Consider the following 15153-nt stretch of genomic DNA (forward strand, 5'->3'; position numbering starts at 1 on the left):
AAATAACTATCATGTGAAACATATAACAAATAGTAATCCAAACTTTATCAATCAGAATCGCTTACATCTCACCTATTACAATTCATAAAATCACCATACAAGAAAGGGCAATATATCAAAGACAGGCATAAGTTCTTAGTACCGTCAATAGTCACTCAGAATCTCGAGTCTATACCACGAGGTAGGGAAGGTAATCGAACCGGTATCTTGGCTCAGCGGTTAATATTAATAAAACATGGCCAAGACACAACACAACCCTAGCCTAAAATCTGCGCAGACCTAGACATGCGGATACACACCACCGCACCCAAGACCCACAATTTTTCTAAAACAAAGTGAGTACCCTAAGGAGTCCACCAAAGGGTTGGCTAGTACTTAAGTTGACCACTTACTATCAAAATAAGTAACGAGGTCATGCCCCAACTTGGATATAAACCCACTAGTCGGAACACAAAGGCTATTAAGCGGAACATATACTCGTCTGAGACTATAAAGACCTATCTATGACAAACACAACAACCTGCAAGAAAGTATTTAATACCAATACCATTTCTAGCAATATTAACAATATTAAAGGCTTCAGGGAATCTAGGGCCATTTCTACAATATAAAACACTATTAAATTCAACCAACTATACATGTGAACTTAAAAACTTGATAAATGGCCTAAAACAAGAAAAAGGCCGATTATCCAATTCATATAAAATTTCATCCAATCGAATTTTTACCCGCAACCCCACCTGCGGCAGTGCGGATAAATTGCGGTGACCAATCACTCAATTAATCGACATCGAATCGATCAAAGGGACTAAGGCTCAGTTTTCGGCACAATCATCAAAACATTACAATTATCGCTATCAAATTCATTTTGAGCCTAATCATACAATTTCATTTTCTAACCTATACTAACATGTGCAACTACCAATATAAACATAATTTTTACCTTTAACATAATTTTCACTACTAATATGATTTAATTCAAAAGTATACTCATATGTAACTTATACTAACTATAACATTAATGAACCCGAAATGACAAATATTGCATGAAAAACCGCGAAACAAGCAACGGGCTGACCCGGCCGCCGTGGCTCGCTGGAACTCGCCGCCACCCCTACTCCTCCATTTTTCCGTTTTTGTTCATTTTAACATCGTTTGAACATTATTTAATCGTTCCCAACACTAATATGTTAACTTAAACTATCAAAAGACATGTATTAGACATGCATGCAACCCATTTTAACATGTGAAAATTAACTACTCAAACAAAAATCACAAAAACATACAAAAATCAAAGAATGTGACGATTATTCGTCGAATAGCTCGAAATATGTTACCTTAAGCTAGAAAATGAGCAATTAGAACCTTAAAAACCAAACCCTAACAAGCAACTAGCCGCTATCTTCGACAATATACGAGTCCCCAAACTCGTCCTCCAATTCTTCACCTAAATAAACAATAAAAACACAATAAATAAGTATAAATACCGAAATTTGCCAAAATTTGTCTTAAAACAACTTCAAGAAAACTGAAATTAAAACATACTAGGTTGTAGATCTCGACGAGAGGATTCCGGAAATATAAATTATGTGAAAATCCGACAAGAAATGAGGAAGTTATGGTGATTTTAGCTTGAATTTTTGTTGAAAATGGTGTTTGGAATGTTAGAACATTGAAGAAGATGATGGAAGAAAAGAAAAATCAGAAAAAAGGGAAAGGGGGGAGAGGGTGCCGCGGGTTATGGGAGAAAGAGAGGAAAGGTGCGGGTTTAGTCGGGATTTTACGAGTCGGTTTTGGCTCGTTTCGATAATAATTAAAACCGTTGGTCAAATGCAAATTCCGACAAGAACAAAGTTCTTAAACACGAGATTACAAGAAAATTGAATACTCATACACCCCATTTCCAAAATCGTTTGCCCAATTTTCAATAGAGTTGTCATTTTTCCCCGAAATGCCCTTATTTCGAAATAAAAAGTTTTTACACGGTTTAAACTATTTTTAAACATTTCGAAACTATCAAAATAAATACTTTTCTTCAAAATATAATAAAATTATATTTCTTTGAATTATTTTTACTTTAAATACTTAAATATCAAATTTTATTTGATTAATAAATTACTTCCGAAATATATTAACGGTCCGAAATTACGGGGCGTTACAAAAAGATTTCCCCTTGTAAGATGAGCACCGGTTTTGTGCTCTTAAATATGAGCATTTGTTGCTCATTTTTCCTTCTTGGTTTTTAGCTTATTTTCTCTCATACTTTCCTCACATGCAAAATCCTCCAAATACTCTCAAATACTAATACTCTCCAACTATTACTAGAAGTAGTAATACTAGAAATATTAGTAATATTAAGGAAGCATTTCTACTACATATCTAGTTAATATTAATAGGAATTTTTGGGTTAAATCTTGGGTGCAACTTATTGGAGTGTCTTCTATACTTGGAGTCTTAGGAGGATCATCCATCATATTAAGCTCAAGAACAAGTGAAGGAAGGTGACCTTACTTGTGCCCATATTTTCGAACCAAGCATCAATGTAAGGGACATTATTTTCTTATAAATCTTTTCTTTTGTTATGCATGCACTAGATATAAAGAACAAATAATTAACAAGTTAATTATTTCACTATTAGAGGAGTCTAATAATAGGTATATGAACCTAACAAAGAGAACATCCATAAAACCTTTTACCTACATGCTCTCCCTTCTTAATTGTCCTTAAGACTACACCCATATTGTGTTTGCATAAAACCGTGTTTTCAAGTCTTAAATTTCATGAATTAGATGAAGATGCATAACTTTTTCCCATCACTGAAGCAAAATGTGACCACTTCAGTTTAACATGTGACCATTTAAAAAAATCATATTTTATATCTTCAATAACATATGTGACAATTTTTTGTTTACTGAATTAGATGTTCAAATCTTGAATTACATGAATTAGATGTTTGCTTTATCGTTTAATATTTGACCAATCTAAAGATCGTGACATTTTGTAGAAGGATATAAACATACAGCTAAATTAAGGAAACTTAATGCACATCTCAATATGCTTACAAAATTTATTCAATATGTCACCATATGTTATCATTTCAGATAACCCCATTAGAATATATAAATGAAAACAATTATCTTTAAAATAAAATGGTCACATATTATATTTTGGAACATGTTTACCTAAATTTTATTATGTGACTATTTGAAGAGTATAAGTCATCATTTTCAGTAAACTAACACGTGATGAGGTCAATAGAGTATACCCAAATAAATATGGTCACAAATATTTAGGAAATAGAAGCATATTTCAGTATGTTACATGTTAACTTAATTAATCAATATGTTACCACCTCCCAAGTTCTGAAAGACCTCTAAAATTGGTTGCAAAGTACTTTAATATATAAACAGGTGAACTCGATATGGCGACATTGTATTTTGTTTTTTACCAAAATTTCGTAACAACTAAAAATGGGAACAATCTTGGAATTTGATAAAAAAAAATTGATACAAAGTTTACTAAAACTAAAAATTGTAGCAATCAAACTAAAGTTGGTAGCAATCACCAACAACATTCAACAATAGCAATGAAAAGTAAATTTACCGAAACTAAAAATGGAAAAATGAACTAAAATGATAAAACATTAAACTAAAAACGTAAAAAAATCAAACTAAAAATGATAACAATCATGAAATTTGTTAAAAATTTTGATAAAAAATAAACAAAACACAACAATACAACAAGATCTTCATCATACCAACAAAAAATTTAAGAGGTGAGAAGTTTCGTGGAGTTTTGGTTTATTCTGGGTTTTGGGGTTTGAATATGGAAGATGAATAAAGAGAGAATATGAGAGGTGAGAAGTTTTGTACTCCCTCCTATTCTCCATTTTGTTCCCCTTTGTTATGGGCACAAGATTTTAGGAGGAGAATAAAATATGAATTGTGTGAGTTGGGTGGGGTTTGGTGATAGGAGAGATGAATGAATAAATAGAAATTAAATAAGGAATTGTGAGTTGGGTGAGGTTTGGTGATATGAGAGAGGAATGAATAAATAAGAATTAAATAAGGAATTGTGAGTTGAGTGGGGTTTGGTGATAGGAGAGAGGAATGAATAAAATAAGAGTAAAAGTTTTCCAAAAAAGGAAAGGGGAAGAAAACCTGAATAATCCGTTTAAGAAAATAGGGAAGAAAATGGTGAATAGGAGGGAGTATTATTTTTTTCTGCAAATAAGAAATGAAAGCAGGTGAAAAAATACAACAAATAAGAAATAAATAAAGAGATAATCATGTGGTTAAAAAACTCCCTTGGGAAAGCAAAAAATTAAATATAATTGTTTAATAACAAAGGGTCAAGTCACAAATTAATCACTCTAAAATCCGTCACATTACAAAATAGTGGGTCTCTTCTACCATTTTGCTTTTATACGATCTTATCCGAAGCTGCCCATGTGCAGTTCGTCATGTCCATCGTCAAAGAAGACGGACAAAATAAGGTGTCTCCTTAGATGTTGTATTTCCTTGGCTTTTATAAGCACATGAAAACAAGCAAAAACGACATTCCTTAACACACATGAAACGTATCTTTCATTTAAATGAAACTGAGGGGCAAAATTGTCTTTTCCTTTCTTTTCTTTTCTTCAAAACCCAACTATCCAACTCAACTTCTGATGACAGTTACTTGAATCATCGCACACGGCACACATCAGGCATATTAAGAGCGTAGAGGTCGGCAACAACAGAGTCGGGTTTGAAGGTGGCGAGATATGGTGGCTGCATTGTTGATGTTCGAATTGATGGTGATTCACGTTGGGTGGTACAAGGCACGAATCATCGCATGTGGGCTGAGAGCCGGTTGGCCGGCCGCCAGAGCCACAACCGGTTTTTGACGAAAAATCACAACAATGACCACCAGCCGGTTGGCAGGCTTCCGGTCGGCCGGCTGGTGGTTCTTTTTTGGTCGAACAGGTTGCAGTTGTTGATACCTCGCTGCTGTTTGGAGTTGTTGCTGCTGCGTTGTGATCGATGCCGGGCTGCTCTGATTTTGACATTGCAGGTGGCGAGGTGGAGGAGCAGGAGTGCAGCACGTGGCTCAAGTTCAGCCATGGTGGCTGATTTCTGGGCTCGACGATGGCTGACCGTTTGTGCTTGTGATTTTTACCATGATTTTGATGGAGGAGAGTATGGTGAACTAAAATGGTGTTTGGAGGAGAAATGAACGGAAGTCTGGGTGTGTTTAAAGTAAAGTCAATGTTGACTTTCATTGTTTATTTCCTACATTGCCATGTTTTGACTCGTCTTTACTCGCTTTATTTATCAACTACTCCCTCCATTCAACTCCACTCTACCATAGTACAAATAATACAAATGTTAAGACAATTACAAAGAACTAATAAAAGTACAATGGGAAATGGGATGGATGCTTTATTTGTCCAGAAAGTAAGTTTAATTAATTAAGGAAGTAATTAAGCTCTAAACTTCCCACCAAAAATTTAACAATAAATTACACGGTTTTTGTTCTTGAAATTATACAACCATCTTCTCTAAACTTCAACTTCACAGCAATGGTGTTCAAGTGTATGACAGAAGAATTGAGGACTGAAGTTGACATCTACTTGCTTCAAAAAACTAATGATGGGAAGCTTGGATTTGGTGCTATTAGAGAGGCAGGAGAAAGGTTCGGGTTGAGTGATAGAAGTATCTCAAATATATGGAAACTTGCAAAAATCGAGGTTAGTAGGAGAAAAACTTGATGTCAAGAGTGGAAGAATAGGCAATAAAAACAGGAAAAGAATACTACCAGACATTGAGCATATCAAATCACTTGACAGTTCTAAAAGAAACACCATGGAGAGGGTTTCTAAAAGCGGAGTTTCATTGGAACAATCCATTCATGGGTGAATGAAAGTTTACTTAAGCCTCATTCAAGTCCATTACATCCCAAACTCAGTGACTTAGACAAAGAACAAAGGCTACTGCATTCACTAAAGTCATTGGTGGTTAAACAACAAATACAAGAATTTCTGGATCTAAATTCAATCCCAGTGATTGAAATAATATTTGATGAGATGAGCAACACTATCCACATGGATGAGAAATGGTTCTTCATAACAGAAGACAATGAAAAGGTGTATATAGTGGAAGGGGAGGAGCTACCACATAGGAGCTGCCAGTCAAAGAGGTTCATCACAAAGGTTATGTTCATGTGTGCAGTAACTAGGCCAATATTTGGAGCAGATGGGGAGTTAATATTTGATGGGAAAATATGCATGTTTCCATTTAAACATGAAGTAGCAGTAGGAAGGTCTAGCAGAAATAGGCCAAGGGAGACACCGGAAACTAAGCCCTTTGAATCAATCACAAAACAAGTTGTTAAAGATTGTCTAATTCATCAAGTTATACCAGTAATTAAGAGTGTGTGGCCAGATTGCTTAAGCAAGCACATTTACATTCAATAAGACAATGCAAGGCCACATATGAAGAATAACGATCCAGAGTTTATGACTGCTGCAAACTCAGATGGGTTTAATATTGAATTAGTTTTCCAACCCCTAAACTCATCAGATTTAAACTGTAATGACCTTGGTTATTCCAGGGCATTACAATCATTGCAATCATCAAGAGCATAAAAAACAGTGGATGAACTAGTGAATGAAGTGATGCAAGCATTCATAGATTACAGTCCTACTAAACTCAACAACATATTCTTATCATTGCAAGCAGTCATGATTGATATTATGATGTGTAAGGGGCATAATAATTTTTCAATTCCACACATGGGGAAGGGTCATCTAGCTGCAATTGGTATGTTACCAAGGAATTTAATCGTCAATGAAGAGTTGGTAAGAGAGTGCATTGAATATATGCAGGGATTAGGCAAGACACAAGGACTATAAAACCTAATGGATGCACTAGGGTATAATGTAGAAGGTTGAGTTTAATGTTCAGTTTCAGTTTAATGTTCATTTGAAACTGAAGTTTCAAATGAACTTTAAACTTCATTTTGGAATGAAATGAAATGTGAAATGCAATGTTAAGTTCTAGGTCCAGTTTAAAGTTGTCATATTGTTGCAATCTACAAATTCAGAGAATACACTTATAGGTTCAGTTAAATGAGAAGACAACAACAGATAATAACAGATAAATGCAATATTCAGTTAAATGACAAGACAACAACAGATAATAACAATTGATGTGCAGTTGGGAAAACAGAAATGAGATTATTTAAATGAATAGACAGACAAACACAGATAAATGCAATATTCAGTTAGACAAACACATAAACTCTCAGGCTAGCTTTGCCTTCATCATGGAGTTGTGTCAAGCAGTCAAGCCTCCTACAGAGACACACACACACACAATGAAGGTATACCATGCTCAACAAATAATAATAGTAGTGAGTAAGGTATGACCAAATAAAGCTCTCAAACCATTAAGGAAGAGTTATCATTAACCTCTCATACTGCTTAGAAATTTATTGAACACACACACTCATTCATTGGTAGACCATGTGGTGGCTTAATTACTTGTACTATTTGGCATTTAAATAATACATACACTTTATCCATTCAACTCCACTCAATTACCAAATGCTCTCAAACCAGTAAGGTACATTCATCATAGAGCTGCCCTTTGACATCAACTCTCAGGCCTATGTGGCCTCATCATTGAGTTGTTTAAAGAATGTCAAGTATGATATGCTTTTATTTGTATTAGCTTCGCAAGTGTACGAATGAACGTTGTAGCTTGCAAAGGTCGAACCCTAGGGACGAAATTATGGTTCTAAGATCGTTTGTTTAAACTACTAGTTTAGCTCGAAGAAGGGAAAAGGGGTTTATTTAAATTAACTAAGAAACTAGAATAAGAGCAACAAAAGAAAGTGATTAAAAGCTTAAGATGATAAAGACAATGGTTAAGGGACTAGGATATTGGGTTCACTCAAGTAGGAAAGGGGGGACAAGAACACAAGAAGGCAAAACCGAAAGCAAATGCAAGGGAAAGACTCGATCTCTCGATGAAAGACTAACCCCTAAAGTAAGGTTGATTAAGCTCTCACCTAATTAACCCACTCTTTATTTTAACATGTGCTTCCTAATTACTAGCCAACCTCTCACCCAACAAGTAGAAAGATAGATTAAATGCTCAAATTCTCACCTAAGCATTCTCACAAACACCTTGTGTGCATAATGAAATGAACAAGCAAATACTCAATAGTTTCATTTTTTCTATGTCTTAATCACCCCCTATAATCCTACAATAGTTCCCCCTCCATTCTAGTAAGGCACTACTCACACATGGTCATGGTGACATAAACAAAAGATGAAGAATTTAGCATAAAACAAGGAGGGGAAAACATGTTTGCAATTTCTACTAATTAAACAATTCAAAATGTAAACAAATGAAAGATGAATAATAATAGAGAAAAGATTATACCATAATGAAGACAAAGTTGCAACCTTTGTTTTTTTTTTTTTGGTACGAATGAGGGGCAAAGCCCCGAAAGTTGCAACCTTTGTGATAAGTGCATTTTCTATACATTTTAACCCCTTATAATAGCTTTATTTCACATGTCATTTAGTAATTATCAAAGTGTTTTTAATCTAATATTGTGTTTCTAGTGCAATTGTGTGTTCAAGTGTGTTTTGTAGGAAAATGAGCTAAATGAGCTAAAGTACTCTAAAATGTGCTAACACTAGAAGCAAGGCTAAGTATGAGAGCAAGATTGGACTAAGTGTTGGAAGTGCATGGATTTTGCATGAAGAAAGTGTTGGATCAAAATGAAAATGCAAGCAAAGTCAATGTGTAAGTCAAAGCCCAAGAATTCAAGTCCAAGATGTGGTGGAAAATTTGGATGCTAAAGAAGAGCTTAGGATGCCAAAATACTTAAGATGCCCTCCTTAATGCTCTTAATCGCACTCATAAACAAGGCATTAAAGCACCAACTTTAGATACCTTGAGCATTAACTAGAGGATTAAAGTTGCCCGAGCTATGACATCACGTCCCCGATCGGGGTTGGCACCCTTTAGTCACACCCATTACCTCCTTGGTTTCCTATAAATAGGAGGCTTATGCTACGACTTCAAGACCCATTCTTACATATTTTTTTATTCCAAAATTCTCTCTAAATATTAGTAGTTTAGTTTAGTTTAGTTTAGCTTATATTAGTTTGTTACAACATTTCTATTATCAAGTTCAAGATTTATTCCAAGTTATTTCCAAGTTATTTCCATTTGCAATTGTTCTTCTATTTCCATTCAAGGTAATTCTATCTTTATTTTAATTATGTTATTTATCATTTCATTTAGCATTAGTTTAGTTTATATTTTCAAAATGTTAGAATAATTTACCCTTGTCTAGGGGATGAAGGAAACCATGCATAAAAAGTATTTGTAACATGATAAATTAGGACATTGTAGAATCACTAATAGTTTCTATAATATACTTGTGCTTTAATTATTAATCTTTGGTTAGTGGCCATAATCTTAGATTAAGTGTGTTAATTCGTTTCTTAAGCCAAGAGGTACGGTAAATGAATTAGACTAAGTATGTTTTAGTAGACGACCTAGCCATATCGAAAGATCGTTAGGACCCGTTCTATGGTTGGGACACTAATGCCGAGAGGTGGGTGTCTAATGACCTAAACAATTAGTTACCGCTACCTTATCCGAGTTTAACAACTAAATAATAACCACCGAGCTCTCTGTGGAATTCGACCCCTTAATACTACATTCATTTGTTGTACCAAAGGGTATTTTTGCATAGGTGTGCGATAGCCTATCACTTTGATTAAATAGAAGAATAATCTTCACCAATCTCCAATTAACAACCGAATACTAAATGTAAACAATTAAACAATGATAATTCTAAGCTAATATAAGGAGTAATTAATAGTTGATTAAGGAAAGATTAAGGTTTTGATTAAGGGTTTGCATAAGATTAAGGAAATAATTTCAGATCTAAGGTATGTTATACAAATGATTAAGGGAGGGGGTATTTATAGGTTGCACCACAATTAGGGTGAAATTACAATTGGGCTTCAAAATGCGGAAGAGCACTCCCAGTAGGTGGGCGTCTTACTGGGAGTTCATTGAAGGAAATTGTGAATTCGAAGTCATCAGGTGTCCTTGGCCGGGGGGGCCGGCTGCCGGTGGTCCACCAGCTGGGAGTTCATTGACTTCTCCTCCTCTTGATTGACTTTTAACCTTCATCTTGTACTCCCAGCCGGGTGGCCGGCTGCCGGTGGCCTGACCGACTGGGAGCTCCCTGTAACTTTCTTGATTTCTTCCTTTCCTCTTGTTCTCCCAGCCGGATGGCCGGCTGCCGGTGGCCTGACCGGCTGAGAGTTCCCTGTAACTTTCTTCCTAAATTGCTTGCTAAGTATGTTGAGGGAGTCCCAGCGGGCTGACCGGCTGCCGGCCTACCGGCTGGGAGCTCATCTCAGCATATCTTCCTCCTTCTTCCACACTTAGTTTATCAAACCGTCTCGTTTGCTCCGATTCCTCCACCTCCGCCTCCAAACCTGCAAGAGGGGCACAATATCAAAGACTAGGGAATCGGGGTACAAAATGCAAGGAATGATGTATAAAACCGACTCAAATTGAGTCGGAAAGTTTGAAAATAAAGAAGGAAGATGGTGAAAATGAATCCTATATCAAACCTCCCCACACTTGAACATTACTCGTCCCTGAGTAAGTGGGCGAGTCAAAACGAGACCCTTATTCTATAGATTAACTATACTAATAATATCCGATAGAAGGCAATTAACGGGCCTCCTCCGTTTCTTCAACTCACGTAGTCATGCCTATGAGGTAAGGCACAACTCGCAAGGCAAGTGGGGGCTTAAAAGAAAAATGCGATGCAACCAATCATGTGAGCACAAAAGCAAGTAATAGAATGCATCTAACAAAAATGGTCCACCTCCTCATCTAACTGGCCGAATTTTCAGCTCAAAAACATAGTCTCGGTCGGGAAACACCGTCTCAGAGTCTCAATGGAGGTGCCAACTCCCTAAGAGTGGCCCAAGCAATCCAAATGTGTCTAATAAAGCTCAAGAAACGGATTCAAGAGCGGGAAAGGGGAAAAAGGGACTAGACCTCCGAGAATTATAAAACTTATGACTAAGGGGACCTAAGTCAACGACATCCTCACGGTTTTCACTCGTCTCTCATTTGAATTACGGGTGTTTTTGTACAAAAAGTAACCAAGACACTCTCCTGCTGCGACTCGTGAGAACGTGTCCGCAATCTAATGTGTAAGACCGTCCTATGTCCAAATGAAATGCAAAATGTAACAATGCACAAATCATGAAACAAGGGTTGTAACGGGGCTTGGGAGTAGGGCGAAACGGGATTGGTGCAAGCACCGTTTGGACATGTGGAGTTCAAATCAAGAATTGTCGACACATCATATCCCCCTTCTTATTGCAACACATGAGACACGTCTATGCCCTAACATAGAATTGATTACCAATACTAAGCAAAAGTTGCATAAACCCAACTCAAATTGGAAAAAATTGAAACTACTCCTCTTATTTCAACAAATGAGTAAAGTCTACACCCTAACAAGAGTTCGGCTTCCCAAAATCAAGCAAAAATTGTGTAACCCGACTCACTTTGGAAAACATCAAATTGCCCCTTTATTTTAGCAACTGCTTTTTCTACCCTTTAAATGATGAGGAGGGGTGTTGCTCGCCTTTTTATTTTCCTAGCACACATATATACAATCACAACTAGCTCTTTTTGGATTTTTCAAAACTTTTTTTTTTCACTTTTCTATTTTGTTTTTCATTTCAATATCAAAACCTCTTATTTATATACAACACCAAATAGATACCCAATTTCGACTTAAGTGGATATGTACACTATCCACCACTATGACCCAAATCACCTCCTAAAACAATACTACATAACCGACCAATTCTTGATCAAGGAAAGGTGTATATGGAATGTAGTTAATTTAGTGGGTTTGCCAAATGGAAAGGCTAAAGCTCAAAGGGGGTGAATAAAAAAGGGAGATAATGGAAGGGACAAAACAAGGCTATTTGGCTATGTGAGGTTCATATGCATATGAAAACAGATTTTATTTCATAACTTGAGCACAAAAATGAAATGCAATCATCGTCTAAGAACGGAATGACACACTTATGCTTCTAGACACAACACGTCCCGCGAGGAGACCTACTCACAATCCTAAATGAGGGTTGGGTATGGATGTACCAACCCTAGGAGGCTCTAATCCTCACATAAGAGTAGCTAGGTCGAGACTTAGGTTTAGCCTACGGTCAATGGTCTCACAGGACGGCCTAGACTCGTTAGTCGGGTCCCAAATTTCCCACAACTAACCTATGGACACGGGTGCAAGCCACGGGGAGGGGGAAGGCACAATTGGAACAAGTTCATCCTTGGGGTATTCAATTCCCTCCCTCACCATATTTCGACCATATTTAAAACAAAACCTTATATACAAACTAAGTGCAACAAGAAGGAAACACAACATATATATATATATATATATATATATATATATATATATATATATATATATATATATATATATATATATATATATATATATATATATATATATATATATATATATATATATATATATATATATATATATATATATATATAGAGAGAGAGAGAGAGAGAGAGAGAGAGAGAGAGAGAGAGAGAGAGAGAGAGAGAGAGAGAGAGAGAGAGAGAGAGAGAGAGAGAAGAGATCAACTAAGTCCCATATATACATATAAGTCCATAAGTCCTTCTAAGGGCCATTGGATGAAGGCAATGGAAGGCTAGGATTTGATGTCAATATGTGGCTACAAATTAATCTCTCCACTTTTTCTGTAATTAACTCATCAATTCAATAAACCTACCTCACTAATCATTCATCATCTCATTATCACAACTCCTTCTCCTCTCTCTACATCTCACTTTTCTCTCCTCTCTAAAAAAAACCCAAAATCCCAAAAAATCAAAACCCAAATAAATCACCCACTCCTCTCATCTTCATTCACCACCACCCACCACCACCCCACCCGACACCAACTCACCACCCACCACCACCGCCGCCGCCACCCCACCGCCGCCACCTCGGTATTTTTTTTTTTGGTGTTAGTTTTTATGTTTTGAGTTGTTTTTTCCATTCATTTTTTTTGTTGTCTTTTATTTTCTTTTAATTGTCTTTTATTTTGTTAGTTCTCGTTTTTTTATTTATTTTCTCAAATCTCTTCTTGTTATACGTTTTTTTTAAAGATTTCGGGTTTTAAATCTCGTTTTTTTTTGTGAGATATTTTTTTTCATCTAAGATCTACTAAAATATTTTTCATAAAATTTGTTGTTTTAATCTTAGCTATATAAAAATTCTTATAATTTGTTGATTTTAATCTTATATTTCACATTTTTATATAAAAATGATATAAAATGACTAAAGTTACACAGTTTTGGGCAAAAGTTATACTGTTATGGACTAAAGTTATACCAAAATCGACTAAAGTTATACAAAAATTGCCTAAAGTTATACTGTTATGGACTAAAGTTATACAAAAATGGACTAAAGTTATACAAAAATTGACTAAAGGTATACAAATATGGACTGAAATTATACAAATAAGGACTAAAATTATACAAAAACTGACTAAAGTTATACAAATATGGACTAAAGTTATACAAATAAGGACTAAAGTTATACAAAAATGGTCTAACGTTATACAAAAATGGACTAAAGCTATACAAAAATTGCCTAAATGTATACAAATATGGACTGAAGTTATACAAATAAGGACTAAAATTATACAAAAAATGACTAAAGTTATACAAAAATGGACTGAAGTTATACAAAAATTACCTAAAGGTATACAAATATGGACTGAAGTTATACAAATAAGGACTAAAATTATACAAAAAGTGACTAAAGTTATACAAATAAGGACTAAAGTTATACAAAAATGGGCTAAAGTTATACAAAAATTGACTAAAGTTATACAAAAATGGACTAACTTTAGTCAATTTTTGTATAACTTTAGCCCATTTTTGTATAACTTTAGTCCTTATTTGTATAACTTTAGTCAGTTTTTGTATAATTTTAGTCACTTTTTTTATAACTTTAGTCCATATTTGTACAACTTTAGTCCATATTTGTATAACTTTAGTCAGTTTTTGTATAACTTTAGTCCTTGTTTGTATAACTTTAGTCCTTATTTGTATAACTTCAGTCATTTTTTTTATAACTTTAGTCCAAATTTGTGTAATTTTAGTCCAAAATTGTATAACTTTATTCCACAAGAGTATAACTTCAGTCATTTTTTGTATAATTTTAGTCCAAATTTATATAACTTTAGTCCAAAATTGGTTTTTTAGTCCATATTTGTATAACTTTAGTCAATTTTTGTATAACTTTAGTCCATATTTGTATAACTTTAGTCCATATTTGTATAACTTTAGTCCATTTTTTTATAACTTTAGTCCTTATTTGTATAACTTTAGTCAATTTTTGTATAACTTTGGTCCATATTTGTATAACTTTAGTCCATATTTGTATAACTTTAAAGTTTAAAGGGTATAACTTTAGTCCATATTTGTATTAACTTAAACTTTAATGTTAAAAAGGTATAACTTTAGTCGTAAATAGTCCACCATAATAACAAAAAAACGTTAATCTAACAAAAAAACCCGTAAATCTAAGAAAAAACCAAATATAAAAAAAAACCAAATAACAATGATCACTGAAGTTGCACATAAGGGTATTGAAGTTGTACACAATGACCACTGAAGTTGCACATATAAGTTTAAATTTTAAATCTGAAAAATAAAAACAAATGAGAAGAAGAAACAAACTAAACAATACTACATTAATCCATAATAACAAAACTACTGACATGAAACTATAATGCCCAAACAACAATAATATTGCAAAAAAAAAAAAAAACTATCTGAACTTTAAGATTAGAATCTAAAAAAAACCAACAACAACAAGAACAAAAAAATCGAAAATAACTTTAATCCATAATAACAAAAACTCGTTAATCTAACAAAAAAAAAACCGTAAATCTAAGAAAAAACCAAATAACAAAAAATTATAAATAGTATAACTTTAGTCGTAAATAGTATAACTTTAATCATAAATTGTATAACTTTAGTTGTAAATTGTATAACT

At 34.5% G+C, this 15153-nt stretch overlaps 1 protein-coding gene across 1 annotated transcript; it reads left to right on the plus strand.

Annotated features, from left to right (window-relative positions):
- Positions 1-5563: 5563 nt before the first annotated feature.
- LOC141588022 (uncharacterized) lies at positions 5564-6457 on the plus strand. Its single transcript, XM_074409481.1, has 2 exons — positions 5564-5731; positions 5918-6457. Exons 1-2 carry the CDS (start codon positions 5564-5566, stop codon positions 6455-6457), a joined length of 708 nt encoding a protein of 235 aa, XP_074265582.1.
- Positions 6458-15153: the final 8696 nt, after the last annotated feature.

The sequence above is a fragment of the Silene latifolia genome, chromosome 6, assembly GCF_048544455.1.
Source record: "Silene latifolia isolate original U9 population chromosome 6, ASM4854445v1, whole genome shotgun sequence".
Lineage (NCBI taxonomy): Eukaryota > Viridiplantae > Streptophyta > Magnoliopsida > Caryophyllales > Caryophyllaceae > Silene > Silene latifolia.

Coding starts and splice junctions, on each gene's coding strand:
- LOC141588022 (XM_074409481.1), top strand. CDS start 5,564: ATGGTGTTCAAGTGTATGACAGAAGAATTGAGGACTGAAGTTGACATC. Junction 5,732..5,917: donor GGAAACTTGCAAAAATCGAG/GTTAGTAGGAGA, acceptor AGTTTACTTAAG/CCTCATTCAAGTCCATTACA.